Source organism: Otolemur garnettii, unplaced genomic scaffold (genome assembly GCF_000181295.1).
Source record: "Otolemur garnettii isolate 467f Iridium unplaced genomic scaffold, OtoGar3 scaffold00127, whole genome shotgun sequence".
Classification (NCBI taxonomy): domain Eukaryota; kingdom Metazoa; phylum Chordata; class Mammalia; order Primates; family Galagidae; genus Otolemur; species Otolemur garnettii.
This window is the reverse complement of record NW_003852522.1, coordinates 2,802,355-2,819,239: the sequence shown is the minus strand read 5'-3', so window position 1 is coordinate 2,819,239 and position 16,885 is coordinate 2,802,355. Positions and strand designations below refer to the sequence as shown.

At 50.8% G+C, this 16,885-nt stretch overlaps 2 protein-coding genes across 10 annotated transcripts in view; one reads left to right on the top strand and one right to left on the bottom strand.

The window, feature by feature from the left end:
- The window catches only part of ANGPTL8 (angiopoietin like 8), a 2,319-nt gene extending 1,168 nt beyond the window's left edge, over window positions 1-1,151 (top strand). The window contains exons 3-5 of one of the 2 annotated variants that reach the window (XM_023517988.1): window positions 1-112; window positions 660-769; window positions 863-1,151. In XM_023517988.1, the coding sequence (XP_023373756.1) occupies window positions 1-112; window positions 660-769; window positions 863-890 (250 nt within the window). In that variant the 3' untranslated portion in view covers window positions 891-1,151. The remainder of the gene's footprint in view (window positions 113-659; window positions 770-862) is intronic. The other variant, XM_012810206.2, reaches the window with a different exon arrangement.
- The window catches only part of DOCK6 (dedicator of cytokinesis 6), a 52,929-nt gene that overhangs the window by 32,422 nt on the left and 3,622 nt on the right, over window positions 1-16,885 (bottom strand). For 7 of the 8 annotated variants that reach the window (XM_023517980.1, XM_023517982.1, XM_023517985.1 and 4 more), the window contains exons 2-14: window positions 10,118-10,205; window positions 9,270-9,445; window positions 8,939-9,007; window positions 8,280-8,442; window positions 7,260-7,472; window positions 5,322-5,407; window positions 3,848-3,914; window positions 3,599-3,748; window positions 2,532-2,612; window positions 2,284-2,437; window positions 2,005-2,132; window positions 1,798-1,891; window positions 1,250-1,412 (exon numbers count right to left, since the gene is read on the bottom strand). In XM_023517980.1, the coding sequence (XP_023373748.1) occupies window positions 1,250-1,412; window positions 1,798-1,891; window positions 2,005-2,132; window positions 2,284-2,437; window positions 2,532-2,612; window positions 3,599-3,748; window positions 3,848-3,914; window positions 5,322-5,407; window positions 7,260-7,472; window positions 8,280-8,442; window positions 8,939-9,007; window positions 9,270-9,445; window positions 10,118-10,205 (1,632 nt within the window). Of the gene's footprint in view, window positions 1-1,249; window positions 1,413-1,797; window positions 1,892-2,004; window positions 2,133-2,283; window positions 2,438-2,531; window positions 2,613-3,598; window positions 3,749-3,847; window positions 3,915-5,321; window positions 5,408-7,259; window positions 7,473-8,279; window positions 8,443-8,938; window positions 9,008-9,269; window positions 9,446-10,117; window positions 10,206-16,885 lie in introns of those variants that run through there. The other variant, XM_023517987.1, reaches the window with a different exon arrangement.

Genomic DNA, 16,885 nt, shown 5'->3' with positions numbered 1-16,885 from the left:
GGGGGAGGTGGCCCAGGAACAACGGGTGCTGTGGGACAATGTGCGGCGGCTGGAAGGCCAGCTGAGTGGTGCATGGCTGGGCCATACCCACCAAGAATTTGAGGCCTTAAAGGTAAATGACTCCCAGTCCTGTGAGCTTGAGACCCTGACTCCTGGCCAGAACTTGCTTCTGACCCTTGAGTCCAGAGACCTTCCAGGCCAGCTTGCCATCTTTATGGTCTCCCCACTGGAGAGCCCCTTCTTGTTCTGGGCAAGACCTATGTCCCTGTTTGTCCCTGTCAGTTTCCTCATTTACAAATAAGGGTAAAAAGTGATATCTCAGAGCAGAGTCAAGTACTTGATGCAGATCAAATACTTAGCATGGGGCAGGGTACCCAGTAGGTGCTCAATAAATGCTCACTACTAGAATAACTGGTAATATTTCTTGAGTACCCAATAAGTACCCAGCATTAGTCTATGCACTTTAATAATTCATGTGAAGAGCATAACAATCCCATTAAGTGAGTCCTGTTCTATACCCATTTTACAGATGAGAAAGCTGAGGTCAGAGAGCATCAGTGACTTGCTGGGTCACACAGATGCAATAGGGGGCCCTGGGCAGGATCGCAGGATGGGAGGCAAGATGGATCCCAACTGAGGTTTCCAATCTGACCCCACAGGCTCACGCTGATAGGCAGAGCCATGTCGTATGGGCCCTCATGGGCCACGTGCAGCGGCAGAAGCGGGAAATAGCAGAGCAGCAGCACCGGCTGCAAAAGATCCAGGAGAGGTGAGTCTGGCTGAAATCTGGTGTGTGGTGTGGTGGGTGCACAGGGCAGCTGGAAGGGACCCCTTTTTTGACTAAGCCACATCTCCTTCCCAGACTCCACACAGCAGCGCTCCCAGCCTGAACCTGTCTAGATGGAACTAAGGACCAGTCACTGAAGGGACAATTCCATGCCCCATGAGGCCCTCCAGTTCCAGGGAGGAACTGCCTATCCACTGGGGTGGCCAGGGCACTGGGTCGCGCTTCCAGGCACAGAGCAGAGACGGAAGCAGACAGAGCAAAGGCAGAGGATATGGCCCTGTTGGGGAGGACTGGAGGAAGGACATGAGACACGCACCCCTTCATGCCTACACGCCCCACATTAAATCACAGCAGTGGCATCTCATGCTGGTATCTATGTATCTGAGAGTACGGGGGACCATACCTGGCATGATGCCCACAAGGCCCTCATTCCAGCACCCAGCTGGGCCCCAGTATCCATACCTGTAGCTGGTGTGGGGGGCATAGACTTCGCGGGCAGGGAACTCCAGAATCTCCTTGGTGGGCCGGGCCCTGGGGTCTGGGTAGGGCTTGATATGCAGCAGCTCAGGGGAGAGGCAGAAGTGGGGATTTTCAGGAGCCGGGGAAATGTCGATCTTGAGCTGGGCTGCATAGAGGGGAGCAAGTTTACACCTACCTGGGAGCCTCATGGCTGGGTACACCTGTCCAGACTGCAGCGTTGGGCACTGATTCCCCCATAATGCCCACCGAGGGATCTGTCCTTTAGGAGCTAGAGGTTGCCCTTGACACCCCTGTCTCTCACTCCCACATTTAATCAGCTCTTCTCTCAGAACCCCATCCCCCAACACTCCCCAGTTAACCCACTGTCTGCCTTATTCATTCCGGTTCTTGTCTATGGCCATTAGAAGACCTGGAGATCAGGGATTTTTCTGTCACTGTCATCATTGGGTCCCTGGCAAGTTGGTGCTGAGTGTAGGTTTGCCAAGTGACTGCGTGAGAGTAGCACCTCATTTACGGGGTACACCACGCACCGGTCACAGGCCGCAGGCGCCGCAGCAGGGACGATGGGCGTCTCATATCAGCCAGGAACTTGAAAAGGTCCTCATCACTGAGCCGTTCCGCTTCCTGCATGGGACCTACTCTGTGAGCCTGGGCCAAAGGGCCAGGGACCCCTGGGCTGAAGGGAGAGGGGAGAGTGGCCACCTCTCCTTTCACCCCTCTATTTTAGGGTACAATACCTGTTTAAAGAAGTTTGTGACAGTTAGTGTGGCTGGGCGGAAGCCAGAGAAGCTGCAGGTGTCATCCTTAGTGCTTGCCCGGTCCTGGGGACACCGACGGCGGCGGTCTGTCCAGGTAGGCCGGCGCTCTAGGGGAGACAGTGGCAGGTAACAGAGGGGGACAGAGATGACAGAAACGGGAGACACTAACAGGAGACTCAGCTGCGGTATCGAGTTCGTCCAACAGAGGGCGCGACTCCTTGCCCCCCGCCCCCTTACCAACGGCCCCCGCCTCCTCACCACCCTCTGAGTCTGAGTCCCGGTCCAGATGGCCGGCGCTGCTCACGATGTTAGCCAAGTGCACCGCTGTCCAGGCGAAGGGCATGCGGTAGCGGCCCAGGCGGGTGCAGAACTGCTCGGCGGCCAGGCGCAGCTTCTCTAACTTCTCTTTGTTCTGCAGGGAGACACCCGTCCCACCACCAGTTCAGCATCCCAGGTCTGTTGAGGCCAGCACCTGCCCCGCCTTTGGTCCACCCTCAAACACTTACTTTGGCGGTGTCCACCTCCTTCATCACCATGTAGGGCTCACAGCACTCGCTGATGTCACCTTGCTGTAGCACCTTCTCTAGCTGCAGGGCGGGGGAGCCAAGTGAGGCACTGCTCCCATCCCCCTTTCTGTTTTCACCTCCACCCAGGCTCCTGGATCCCCAGATACTCCCATCCTGTGAAGGCTTTGCGTCCCATACCTCCTATGGCTCCTACTGTCCTTGGGATCTAGTGCTAGCACTTGGTCTGCCCGGTAGCTACCCCCTCTCCACCCTTCAGACCTACCCCTCAAGCCCCAAAGCTCCTTTTAGCTGGTGATATTTTTGCTACATTTGCATTTTTCCTTATTGGTGTACATGGAGGCCACTTTTCACATGGCTCTGTGCCACAAGGCCTGGATTCTAATCCTGACCACTCAGGGGCTATGAGATCCTGGGGGCAGGTAGTCCCTTACCAGCTCTGCGCCTCAGTTGGCCCATCTGGAAAATGGGCACAGGGGCGGTGCCTGTGGCTCAGAGGAGTAAGGCACCAGCTCCATATGCTGGAGGTGGCAGGTTCAAACTCAGCCCCGGCCAAAAAAAAGAAAGAAAATGGGCACAATAGCAACCCCCAATGCAGAGCCTATTAATGAGTACTTTTAAAGGCAAAAACCCTATGAAGCATGACCATGAGCAAGGCCTGCCTGTGCCTTCTCCACGCATTTCATCATTGTAACCTAATTGAGTGTTTGGGGAAAGGAAATTTGCCTTCACTTCTGGAAACAGAAAATCCCAAATGAGTGTGCCAACTAGGTCTGAGAACTGCCTCAAAGTATCTCACTTGCCTCCTGGGGCCCCCTGCCCAGGCTGCTGCATGTGACCAGGATGGCCTATGAGTCACAGATCAGCTGTCACCTCTCTGTGGACGCCCTTCATGATTTTTCCCACCTCGGGATTCTCCCTGCCTGGACCTCCCCTACAACAACCCTGATCACCCTTCTTGATGACACTGTTTGTCTCACTACATAAAGGCAGGGATCGAACTTGAGGCGTTTGCCATTACCACTCTCTTGCCCAGCCTCAAGGGGTACCTTGATGACCAAGAAGATGTCAGGTGAGGGGTAGGTCACAGAGAAGATGGCAGAGCGGGCCAGGGTGGAGATGGCGGGGTGGGTACCATGAGCCCGAAGCAGTCCTTTCATGGAGTCCGAGTTCAAGTCAAAGTAGAAGTTCTCTGAGATCTAGGGATACCAGAAGCAGCTGGGTCACCACCTCTGGGAAGCCTACAGCACCCCCACAAGGAGGAAGAGGAGAGGGAAGAATAAGAAAGAAGCTCCTACCTTCTTTTTCTCCCGCATGTCATACAGGGCTAAGATCCCAAAGATGGGTTCAATTTCGATCTCGAACCTGCCAGTAAATGGGAGTATGGTGTATCTCCCTGACACCCATTCCATCTGCATACCCTACACCTTCTTGAGGTCCAAGATGCAAGGAGGGGGGCATCTGACTCCTACTGGGCTATATGGAACTGCCATTTAAGGAATTTAGGAAAAGGTGTGTCCCATTTTGCAAAAGGGGAAACTGAGGCACAGAGTAACATATAGAGCTCCTCCTCTTTGCAACCTTGGCCCTCATTCAGCTGGCATGGAAGCACCTGTTGGTGCAATAATCTTGACATTATTGAAATTATCATTCCTGGACCTCCTTGTCCCTCCTCTCTGGGGCATCCTCTGCTGCTGTTGCCACCCTTGGCTGAATCCCATCCTTACTCACCTCAATGGCCACCATAACTGCCTCTCTGTCTTATTTTGCTTTGCTGAGCCCCACTTACCACACACCTGCTAAGGAGACTTTTTCAGACTGAATAATTGAGCCCTTGCTTCCATGGCACTGAGGACAAAAGGCCACATGGCCTACCCTGCCTGCCTCTTGGCCTCATTTTTGCCCTTCTCCAGAAGGCATGGGTACCCAAACACTTGTTTTGCTACCTCTGCATGTGCTGTTCTTCCCAAATTCCCTCCACCCCACCCCCAGGTCCTCTCCATCCAGCCAGCTCCTCCTCACTTTTGGGTCTTAGCTTCCATGTTTCCCCTCCTGAAAAGCTGTCCTAAATCCCCACTGCTATCCTTCAAGCCTCCTGTAGGCCCATAAACACTCAGAGCATCTCCCATCCCAGCTCTATAATAATCACACAGGTCACGTCCTGTACCCTGCAGTCACTCCACCAGTCTTTGCTGAATGACTGAATGAGCACCCAGAGCCAGTTCCCAATCCTTGTGCTTGGAACAGGAGGCCTACTCAGACCTCAGGCCAGAATGGAACTTCCCTTTCCTGTCCCCATCCAGGCAGAAACATGGGATAGAGAGAGGCAGGGCCAGGCTGGAGTCCAAGTCCACATCCTGTTTAGCCCCGTTCCCACGCATTTCTGGCTGATCCCTGGGGGATGATGTGGAGGCGGGGGCTTAGGCAGCCAAACCCAGGGTCACTAACACTGCCATCCCCAGTCGAACGTCAGCAGCAGGTGAGTGAATGCCAAACTTTGGTCTCCCTAGTCGTGTAATCTTAACACAATGACATCATTACTCTGTGCCTCAGTTTCCCCCATTTGTGCCCACTTCACAAGGTTGTGGTGAAGATTAGATGGGTTAATGTACATGAAGGGTAAAGAACAGAGCCTGGCACATAATTGACACATAAGCATAATGAAAAAGGAAGTCTTATTTTCCCCCATAAAAGCCTCATAAATCACAGGGCTGCATATGGTAATGTGGTCCCCTCATGTGGCCAAGGAAAGGGACAGGTCACTACACTCACTTAAGTGACAGACATTTGACCAGGATCCTCTGTCCAAAGTGTTCACGGGGTGGCTCTGGGTGGCTGCAGCGTTCCACAGCCTCATCCTGCCAAAAGCCGGGGGGTGAGGGGAGAAAGCTAGGTCACATCCTCCAGGAAGGGCTGGAATGCCTAGCATAAGACCAGCTCTCCCCTAGGCCTGATTAAACATCTTTCAGTCCCTTGCCACTGAGCCTTGGCACATGCTGTTCCTTTTGCCTGGATACCCCTCTTCTCCCCTCTGCCTTGTCTGGCCAACATCTGCTCATTGTTCAGGTCACACTTAGCTGACACTTCCTTCTCTGACCCCTGATGCTTGGACAGGTGCCTCTTTTAGGTGCTCACAATGCCCTGTTGCAATGGGTCATGTGAGGGACAATTACCAGCACCTCATCATGGCATTACTCTGTTTAGATTACAATTTCCTAGTAGAGGGGTCTCTTTTCCACTAGTGAACTCTAAGGGCAGAGACTAGGTCTTTTTTTTTTTTTTAGAGACAGAGTCTCACTTTGTTGTCCTTGGTAGAGTGCTGTGGCATCACAGCTCACAGCAAGCTCTTGGGCTTAGGCAATTCTCTTGCCTCAGCCTCCCGAGTAGCTGGGACCATATGCACCTGCCACAACACCTGGCCCAGTTATTTTTTGTTGTAGTTTGGCTGGGGCTGGGTTTGAGCCCGCCACCCTCGGTATATGGGGCCAGCCCCCTACTTACTGAGCCACAGGTGCCGCCCAGACTGGGTCTTTTTTATTCATGACTGCATCCCTAATGCCAATAACACAGCAGGTACCCAAACATATTAGTCAAAAAAATACAGGTATACAACAGGTACTTACTACAAGTTGGTTGGATATACACAGGCACATATAGAAAGCATTTAATAAATGCTGATTGGACATGTACAGCATTATATATTAGGCAGCCAACAAATACTGATTAAATAAGAGTATACAACAAACACTTCATAAGTCGTTAAGTAAAAACATAGGCGTATAGAATAGGTGCCAAATAAAGTTGTCTGGCTAAAAATAAGCATATATGGACCAAATATTGATTAAAGAGAGAACTACACAGCAGAGATATAGTAAGCACTGATTGAATAAATATGGAAATATATAGTTGGTGCCTAAGAAATGCTGGTTGGATGAATATAGTAGCATGTAGTATGTGTTTATATAAAAAAGCTACTGAATTAAAATAATGTATAAGGGCTGTGTGCGGTGACTCATGCCTGTAATCCTAGCACTCTGGGAGGCCAAGGCAGGCAGATTGCCTGAGCTCGTAAGTTTGAGATCAGCCTGAGCCAAAGTGAGACCTCATTTCTAAAAATAGCTGGGCATTGTGGTGGGCACCTGTAGTCCCAGTTACTTAGAAGGCTGAGATAAGAGAATTACTTGAGCCTAAGAGTCTGAGGTTGCTGTGACTGTGACACCACAGCACTCTACCTGCAGCAACGAAGTGTGACTCTGTCTCAAAAAAAAAGAAAAAGTGCCTGTGGCTCAAGTGGCTAAGGCACCAGCCACGTACACCCAAGGTAGCAGGTTCGAATCCAGCCCAGGCCCGCCAAACAACAACGATGGCTGCAACCAAAAAATAGCCAGGTGTTGTGGGCGCCTGTGGTTCCAGCTCTTGGGAGGCTGAGGCAGGAGACTCGCTTGAGCCCAGGAGTTGGAGGTTTCTGTGAGCTGAAATGCCATGGCACTCTACCCAGGGGGACAGCTTGAGGCTCCTGTCTCAAAAAAAGAAAGAAAGAAAGAGGGTACCAAAACAGGTGCCAAATAAATGCCGGTTAGATAAATATAGGCAGATAAACTAGGTGTCCATATATAAAAGCTATTGAATAAACATACGGCATACAGTAAGCATCCAAGCCGATATATAGAGATGCATGTTAGTCGGACTGTTGGGTCTGCAGGTACCCACCTCATCAGGTGCTGGGTAGAGGGTGAGCAGGGCCTGGGACCGGTGCTGCCGGCGCAGGGCTTCATTATGCCGGTCCACGTCCTCAGGGGCTGCCTGCTCCAGCAGTGAGGGCAGCAATGAGTCAGCTGCCAAGTTCCTCAGGTCGAAGATACCAGAGGCACCACTGCTTCGAGGGGTGTCATCTGAGGAACCCGAGCAGCGCTGGGAGTCATCCTGACAGTGGAGAACATGCAAGCACTGAGCAACAGCTAGATGCACCTTCGCCTCACCCCAGAGACTGGGAAGCTAAGGGCTGGGGGTAGGATCACCACTGTAAGTCAGATGAGGGCTTTTCTACACCTGCTTTCTAAGTGGAAGTGGGAAGCCTCTTCTATTCTAACCATTGTTGAGGAGGTTACTCCTATCTCACATCCTGAGCTTCACATGACCCTTGTCTGGCCAATCAGAACATATGCCAGCTCCCAAGATTGGATCCAAAGTATGGGCCAATGAGGGACTTCCATGGGACTTTGTTTGCTACTGTCACAGGAAAGGAGGGTACTTCCTGACCTGCTAGACTCAGATGTGGTTACGACCAGATTGCCCTAGTTCAAATCCCAGCTCAGCTTTGAGACCCTGGGTCTCTGCCTGCAATTCTAAGGGCTTCAGTTTCCCCATTTACATCTAAAAATAATAACCATAAAAACAGCAAGAATAGTTCTTACAAGTATTATTGTTGGCATAAACAAATGTTGATTGACAAAATACAGCTTGAACACAGGCTCAAGGCCTCTAATAACTTTGCCATGCCTCAGTTTCTTGACCTGCAGAATGGGTGTAATGATTGCCCTGACTCATAAAATGAAAGAAGAGAAGAAGTATAAAGCATTTAGTACATACTAAACACTCAGTAAGTATTTATAATTATCACCCCTACCTTTCCATTCATGGAAACAATAAAATTCTTTTTGGGCTCAAGGCTGTTTGGGTCATTTCCTGTCATATCTGCCCAAAAGCTGGGGCTGGAGCCTACACACATACCCCTGCCATGACCCCAGCTGGGGGTTCCCTCATCAAGTCCTCAGGGCCCGACTTCTCATCCCCAGAAGCGTCCTGCTCAAAGACCTGATGGGTGAGGGCCTTCTGCCGTTCTCGCTGCATCTCCGAGGTAATAGGGCTGTACGCTGCACTCAGATGCTGGTACCTAGCAGGAAGCATTGCTGGGCAGATAGTTGTGATGAGGACTCCCAAGAGCCCCCCTGTGCACCCCAACACACCTACCAAGGCCTATGTGACTCCTGCAAGGACAATCACCCTCCCTGTGTCCTTGAAGGGAGAGTAGACAGATAAAGAGTAGGACTGAGGGATAGGTGCAGTGGCTCATGCCTATAATCCTAGCACTCTGGGAGGCTGAGCTCAGGAGTTTGAGGCCAGCCTGAGCAAGAGGGAGACACTGTCTCTAAAAATAGCTGGGCATTGTGGTGGGCACCTGTTGTTCCACCTAGTTGAGGCAAAAAGATCTCTTGAGTCCAAGACTCTTAGGTTGCTATAAGCTATAATGCCACACCACTCTACCAGGACAAGAAAGTGAGATTCTTGTCTTAAAACAAATAATCAAACAATCGGTAGGACTGGCCATAGACAACACCTCAGGTCTTCTGGGCTCAGACCTCCTTGAGCTGCCCATGAGACAGACCCACCTTCTATGGACAATGACCCAGTCCTCTGTGTACATCTCCACTGCGGCCCTCACCTGGGCATCCAGTTTTCTGTAGCAAAATAAAATCAGAGTAAACAGGGCCTCTGTTAATCATTCCAATAGCCAGTGAGGATGTGAATGTTCTGTTTACTTCAGAGACGGGGAGATGGAGGCTCAGAGTGGAAGGACAACTTGTTCAAAGTCATATAGCCATGCTAGGAGTTGAACTTGGGCCTTTTTATTTCTAAAGTCTGCCTTGAAGAGGGGTATTGATGGAGGGTCACAGAAGCAGGCTGGAGTCATGGGTGGAGAGGCTATGGGGCTGGACCCACCCATCCTTGGGGAACCCAGGCTCTGTGGTCCGACATTCCCGGGGCTGCAGCAGCAACTTCAAGTCATCAGCTGGAAATTCTACCAGGTCTCTGAGGGGCCCAGGCTCAGCATCTGGTGGTCGGCTCAGCAGCACATCCTCAAAGTCCAGGGGCTCAATGACCTCAGTGAGTGGGACCTGGATTGGAGCAAAGTGGCTATGATATCACTTCCCCAGAGGCTGAGAGTTTGAGGGGGAGTTAAGTGGGGGTAGGTACATTTTGGCTTCAGAGGAGGGAGGTGGGAGCTATAGAGGGTGCTGGAGCTGTGGAGGGACCATAAAGGTCAGTGACTTCAGACTCCCCACCCCCACCTCAGCTCAGCTTTGCCTGGCCCTTCTCCTCCCTCCAGGGGCTCCAGGAAGGAAATCACACCCTAGTGCCTGGTCAGGCAGGAACTAAGGGTGGAAGGAAAGAAATGTTGACTGAGGCCCAGGCAAGAGACAATTCCTAAGGCCCTGTGGGCAAGAGGGCTCCACCCCTCTACTCACTCCCCAAGATCCCTGTCCCCCTCCCCCATCACCATCTGGGTGGTCCAGGCAATAGGAGAGGGGTGACAACAGACAGGAGCCACACCCTCCTGACCACAAACAGGGCTACCCCCAGCAGCTACAAGGAGGGTGGCCACAGAAACAGGGACAGGACAATGCTAGGGCCAGGACAGGGCTACCCTCCCCTGCCACTGCTGCCTCTGTTTCCCCCACAGGACAGGGTAGGGGTGCAAGGGAGTGGGACATAGCCTAGACAGAAGGGAAGCCCCATCTCTGGCTGCCAGAGGGGAAGGACCTAGAGGGTCAATCTGAAATACTTACCCCCAGGGAGCTGCTGCCACGCCTGCTGGAATGTGGGGAACCACTGTGTTCCCGGGACACCTGTTTCCGCACCTCTGCAGCCACCGTCCTGGAAAGGACAGGAAAGGGGTTGTTGGGAATAAGAAAACTCAGGCGGCAGGCCTCTGGGAACTCAGGCTAAGGGCCAACAGGTTCACTGAATGGGAGGAGAATCCAGGCTGTATGAAGGCAGAAACAGGATTCAGGACAGGAGAACCAAGATTCCGGGAACCACAGAAATCAGGCTGTAGGGCCCTAGGCCACACAGCTCACCAGTTCCCCCAAAGGTGGGCCTGGGGACCTTTCAACCCCTTCCTCACTGAGCACAGATGGAGGTGCTGCCACCAGGTGAGGGTTGAGGGGGTTATCTCCCCTTCCCCTTGGCTGGGCCTCTCCAAGACTTCTGCCCACCTTGGGGTTCCCTAAACACACCCAGCCCTGCCTCCTGGACCCCATCCAGAATGTATGCCCCTTTCTGTTCTTACTCTGGGGCCTTGGACAAATCATTCCCACATATGAGCCTCAGTTTACCCACCTGTAGCTATCCTGATGATCAGTGGGTCAGAGACAAAGCTATTGTGTCAGAGGCCTACAGCGCCTTGGAGGCCTTTTAAGCACCCCCAGCAAAAGAAGTTGATGCTGCAGCCTTCCTGGGCCACCTGCATGTGAACGAGCCTTCAGTGGCAGGAAGGATGACTGGCAGGGAGGATGTGCATGAAAGGGCAACACTTCCAGGGGAGGGGGCCAGTGCAGTAATTTGAGGCAGAACCAGTGGCAGCAAGGATGGCCCAGGCCCTCAGCTTTTTCACGTTAACTTGTTAGGAGAGAGGGAGAGCACCAGGCAATTTACTGGGGGGAATAGAGTCCCAGACAAAGGGAATAGTCAGTGGAAAGGTCTGAGGCTGGGCTCGGTGCCTGTGGCTCAAGTGGCTAAGGTGCCAGTCACATACACCTAAGGTGGTGGGTTCGAATCCAGCCCGGGCCCGCCAAACAACAATGATGGCTGCAACCAAAAAAAAAATAGCCAGGCGTTGTGGCAGGCACCTGTGGTCCCAGCAACTTGGGAGGCGAAGGCAGGAGACTCCCTTGAGCCCAAGAGTTGGAGGTTGCTGTGAGCTATGCCACGGCACTCTACACAGGGGGACAGCTTGAGGCTCTGTCTCAGAAAAAAAAAGAAAGGTCTGAGGCTGAGCTCTGAGCACAGAGACCCCTTGTCTTTATCATCTCTGTGAAGGCAGGAGCCAGGGCTGTGTGGTCCCCACAGAGGGCCACACATATTAGGTACTCAATAAATGGCTTTTTCATTTTAATTTTTAGATAGAATGAGTGACCCCTTCCCTTTCTCCTTCTTAGTCCTACTTGCCCAAATCCACTGAGTTAGAGGAAGCTGTGTGGCTTTGAGCAGGTAGGCCAAAGCCAGGGGAGCCTTGGTTCCCCCTAAAATTGATTGACCGGCTGATTTGCTGGTCTCCTTCCTGCTTCCCACTTTTCTATGTGCTTGGAAACTTTCATAATAAAAAAGGTATGCACCAAAAAGTGTGATGCTGGCCACTGCAAACCTGGCAGCCCATGGGGGTGGGGGAATCTGGGGCCACTGGGAGCCTCAGCCCCAGCTGGAGGCCTCCAAATTCAAATCCATATGGGTCCAACAAAACTTGATTTTGACCTTGCTCCAACATGGGGGCTGGTTTAAGACCCCAGCCTCCTTCCTTCTCTGTCTCTGTATTTGGGGCTTTTTTTTTTTTTTCTGCCAAGCTGCAGTCTTGCTTCTTCTGGCTGAGCGGTGAGGGAGGAGCTTGTAGGAAATTCAAAGTGTGTTACATATTAGGATTTTGTCCTCAAATTGCTGAAGTTGGGACTGCCTCCTCTAGAAGGAGCCCTGGCACCCAGGGGCTGGGGAGTGATTTACAAAAGATACTGGAACAGAGCACAGGATAAAGCTGCTGTGCTGGTCCCAGCTGTTCTGCAACTGCTGTCCCAGAGGAGGGAAGAGGAGGAAGGGAGGGCTAGGCCATGTTTACCCCATGGCCTTGGACAGAGGGCCCTGCAGTGGGGAAATGCTGCTGCTGCGTCTACACCACCAAGGAGATGGGAGTCTGCTATTGATCCTCTCCTGGCGTTGGGGCTCAGGCTAGTGTCCACCTTACTGAGCTGTTCTGAATGTAGAGCCGGGCACACGGTAAATGCTCAGTTAAGGCTCACTGTCACCACATTGTTCCCAAAGACAATCCTGGGCAGCTGGGATTTCTGGGCCTGTTTATTTTCCCTAAAGATAGGGTCTTATTCTATTGCACTGGCTGGAGTATAGTGGCATCACCACAGCTCAATGCAGCTGCAAACTCCTGGGCTCAAACGATTCTTCTGCCTCAGCCTCCCAAATAGCCCAAATAGCTGAGACTACAGGCATATACCACCACGTCTGGCTAATTTTTTCTAGTTTTTGTAGCGATGGAGTCTCACTATATTGCTCAGGCTGGCCTTGAACTCCTGGCCTCAAGTGATCCTCCCACTTTAATCTCCCAAAGTGTGGGATTATTGGCATGAGCCACCACATGTGTCCATCTGGTCCTCTTTTTACACCAAGGTTAGTGAAGCTCAGAAGGAAGTCTGATCCACCCAGGACCATACAGCCAAAGTCAGGGCCCAGAATTGAACCCTGGTCGGCCAGAAGTCAAAGTCTGTGATTTTCAGGGCTATACATTCCATATCGTCCACAACAGGGGGCTTCAGAACCTACTCTATCTCTATTTACCTCCCCAACCTCTCACCACAAAGACCCCACCCAGTCCGAGGATTTCAACGTTGTCTAAACTCTGAGGAATCCTTGGTCTCATCTTGGGTGACACCTGCCTCCTTTGCATGCCTGCATGGGGGTCTTGCAGGCATTTAGTTTGTACAGAGTATGAGCACAAACCAGCCTCCCACCATCTTTCCCGTCTTCTCACTAAGGGCAATCTCACCCTCTCAGGATAGTCATTTGTTTTGTTTGTTTTTGAGACAGAGTCTCACTCTGTTGCCCAGGCTAGAATGCCAAGGCATCATAGCTCACAGCAACCTCAAATTTTGGGCTCAAAGGATCCTCTTGTCTCAGCCTCCCAAGTAGCTGGGACTACAGGCACCTGCCACAACGCCTGGATAGTTTTTCTATTTTTAGTAGAGATAGGATCTCATTCTTCTTCTTTTCTTTTTTTTTTTTGAGACAGTCTTACTTTGTAGCCCTCAGTAGAGTGATGTGATGTCACAGCTCACAGCAACCTCAAATTCTTGGGCTTAAATGATTCTCTTGCCTCAGCCTCCCAGGTAGCTGGGACTACAGGTGACTGCCACAACACCTGTCTATTTTTTTTTTGTTATAGTTGTCATTGTTTAGCAGGCCCGGGCTGGGTTCCAACCCACCAGCCCGAGTGCATGTGGCTGGTGCTGTAACCACTGAGCTATGGGTGCTGAGCCAAATTTTTCTATTTTTAGTAGAAAAATGAGGGGGGTGTCGTGTTCCTGTTCAGGGTGGTCTCAAATTACTGAGCTTAAGTGATCCTTCTGCCTTGGCCTCCCAGAATGTTCACCTGAGATTTCTCTCCAACTTCTCTTTTTCTCACCCCCACATTATGTCTGCTTCTAAGGCCCCCAACAGAGCATTCTTCCAAATAGGAGGCAAAATACTGAGCTGAACTTCATAGTTTTTCCCAGGAGGTGATCTCACAATTGCAGTGGGACAAACCATACAGACCAGGTGGCTGGCTGTTGGGGTAAATCCTCCTAAGAGACTCTGACAGCCCCATATGACACTAAAGGAGAAAGATGAAGTGGCAGCATTACCAGGAATTCAGATGAGATGGTGACTCACACCCTAGGGCTAGCCAGATTAACTGAGGTCTATCCTCACAGGGAAGGAGGACATTAAGCCAGGTGTAAGAACGACAGTGCCTTGGGCACTGTGTGTTCCCACTTGTGCAAAAAACAAAAAGAAAAGAAAATGAATCCATATAAAAATCATATAAACTTGGCTCGGCACCCATTGCTCAGTGGTTAGGGCACCAGCCACATAAACTGGGGCTAGTGGGTTTGAACCTGGCCCCAGCCTGCTAAACAATGACAACTACAACAACAACAAAATATAGATGGGCGTTGTGGTAGGTGCCTGTAGTCCCAGCTACTTGGGAGGCTGAGGCAAGAGAATCATTTAAGCCTAAGAGTTTGAGGTTGCTGTGAGCTGTGACACCATAGCACTCTACCGAGGGTGACAAAGTGAGACTCTGTCTTAAAAAAAAAGAAAAATTTAAAAATCATATAAACTCTAGGGTGGCACCTGTGGCTCAAAGAAGTAGGGTGCCGGCCTCATATGCTGGAGGTGGTGGGTTCAAACCCAGCTCCAGCCAAAAACTAGAAAAAAAAAAATCATATAAACTCTTCATTGGCAGAAATTTATAAACACACATCTATAAGCACCAGAAAGGATTTGAAGCAATCAGAACTCCAATCTGCCATAATGTATAGCTGATTATAAAGATGTCTCTCGGCTCGGCGCCTGTGGCTCAAGCGGCTAAGGCGCCAGCCACATACACCTAAAGGTGACGGGTTCGAATCTCCAGTCCGGGCCCGCCAAACAACAACGATGGCTGCAACCAAAAAAAAAAAAAATAGCCGGGCGTTGTGGCGGGCGCCTGTGGTCCCAGCTACTTGGGAGGCGGAGGCAGGAGACTCGCTTGAGCCCAGGAGTTGGAGGTTGCTGTGAGCTGTAATGCCACGGCACTCTACCCAGGGGGACAGCTTGAGGCTCTGTCTCAGAAAAAAAAAAAAAAGATGTCTCTCTAATGATCATTTGTAATTACTTAAAAAACCAACTGCAATTATCAAGCAAGGTTGAAGATACACCAATCCAGCAATTCCACTACAAGGTATAAATTCTTAGAAGGAAACACAAGAGGTAGGTGAGGTGGCTCACACCTATAATCCTAGCACTCTGAGAGACGGAGGCAGGAGGATTACCCAACCTCATAAATTGGAGACCAGCCTAAGCCAGCCCAGCTTGTCTCTAAAAAAAAATAGCAAGGTGTTGTGCACCTGTAGTCCCAGCTACTTGGGAGGCTGAGGCAAGAAAATTGCTTGAGCCCAAGAGTTTGAGGTTGCTGTGAGCTGTGACACCATGACACTCTATCAAGGGTGACAAAGTGAGACTCTGTCCCAAAGAAAAAGGAAACACAAGGCCAAAAATGTTCACAGCAGCCCTGATCATGACAGCCCCAAAGTGAAATAATTCATGTGTTCATTGACCAAAGCATCAGGGGACTACTACAGGGCAGAACCAGACGACTGTAGGCATCAGAGACCAGCCTCCTGACGTTTGCCAAGTAAACAGAGCCAGGACCTCAAGGGCACACCACCATGCCTGGCTAAGTTTTCTATTATTATCATTTATTTTGGTAGAGACGGGGTCCTTATTTCACTCAGGTGGTCTCAAACTCCCAGGCTCAAGGAATCCTTCCTCCTCGGCCTCCCCAAAATGATACTGAGGACTCGACCAAGGCCAACAAAGTGAGACTCTGTCTCAACAACAACAAAAAACAAACAAACAAACAAAAAAACAATGAATGTCATGTCACAGTTTTTAAAAAGATAAAAAAATAGGGCGGTACCTACTGCTCAGTGGGTAGGGAGCCAGCCCCATATACTGAGGGTGGTGGGTTCAAACCCGGCCCCAGCCAAACTACAACAAGAAATAACTGGGCGCCTGTAGTCCCAGCTACTCAGGAAGCTGAGGGAAGAGAATCGCCTAAGCCCAGGAGTTGGAGGTTGCTGTGAGCTATAACGCCAGGGCACTCTACCAAGGGCGATGGGGTGAGACTCTGTCTCTACCAAAAAAAAAAAAAAAAATGTTGGCTCAGCGCCTGTGGCTCAAGCAGCTAAGGTGCCAGCCACATACACCTGAGCTGGTGGGTTCGAATCCAGCCCAGGCCGGCCAAACAACAATGATGGCTGCAACCAAAAAATAGCCAGGCATTGTGGCCAGCGCCTGTGGTCCCAGCGACTTGGGAGGCGGAGGCAGGAGACTTGTTTGAGCCTAGGAGTTGGAGGTTGCTGTGAGCTGTGATGCCAAGGCACTCTACCCAGGGCGACAGCTTGAGGCTCTGTCTCAAAAAAAATAATTACGGATGTGTGTACTTAACATTTGCAGGTATATTTAGGGAAAAGGCGACACATGCCTCAAAATCCTGGCAGTATTTTTTATTTTTTTTGAGACAGAATCTCACTCTATTGTGCCAAGCTAGAGTGCCATGGAGTCATACGTCAAAGCAATCTCAAACTCTTGGCCTCAAGTGATACCCTTGCCTCAGCCTCCTAAGTAGCTGGGACTATAGGTACCTCAATGATGCCTGGCTATTTTTTCAGAGACAAGGTCTAGCTCTTGCTCAGGCTAGTTTCCAATTCCTGAGCTCAAGGGATCTACCCACCTCAGCCTCCCAGAGTGCTAGGATTACAGGTGTGAACCACCAGGTCCAGTCCTAACTTTGGGATTTTGAAAGTTGCCCATGTACAACTTATTTTCCTCCCACCTCTCCAACAAATCATGCTTTCTTTCTTTCTTTCTTTCTTTTTTTTTTTTTTTGGAGACAGAGTCTCACTATATCACCCTCAGTAGAGTGCCATTTTGTCACAGCTCAAACTCTTGGGCTTAAGCAATTCTCTTGCCTCAGCCTCCCAAGTAGCTGGGACTATAGGCACCCACCACAATGCCCGGCTATTTTTTTTTTT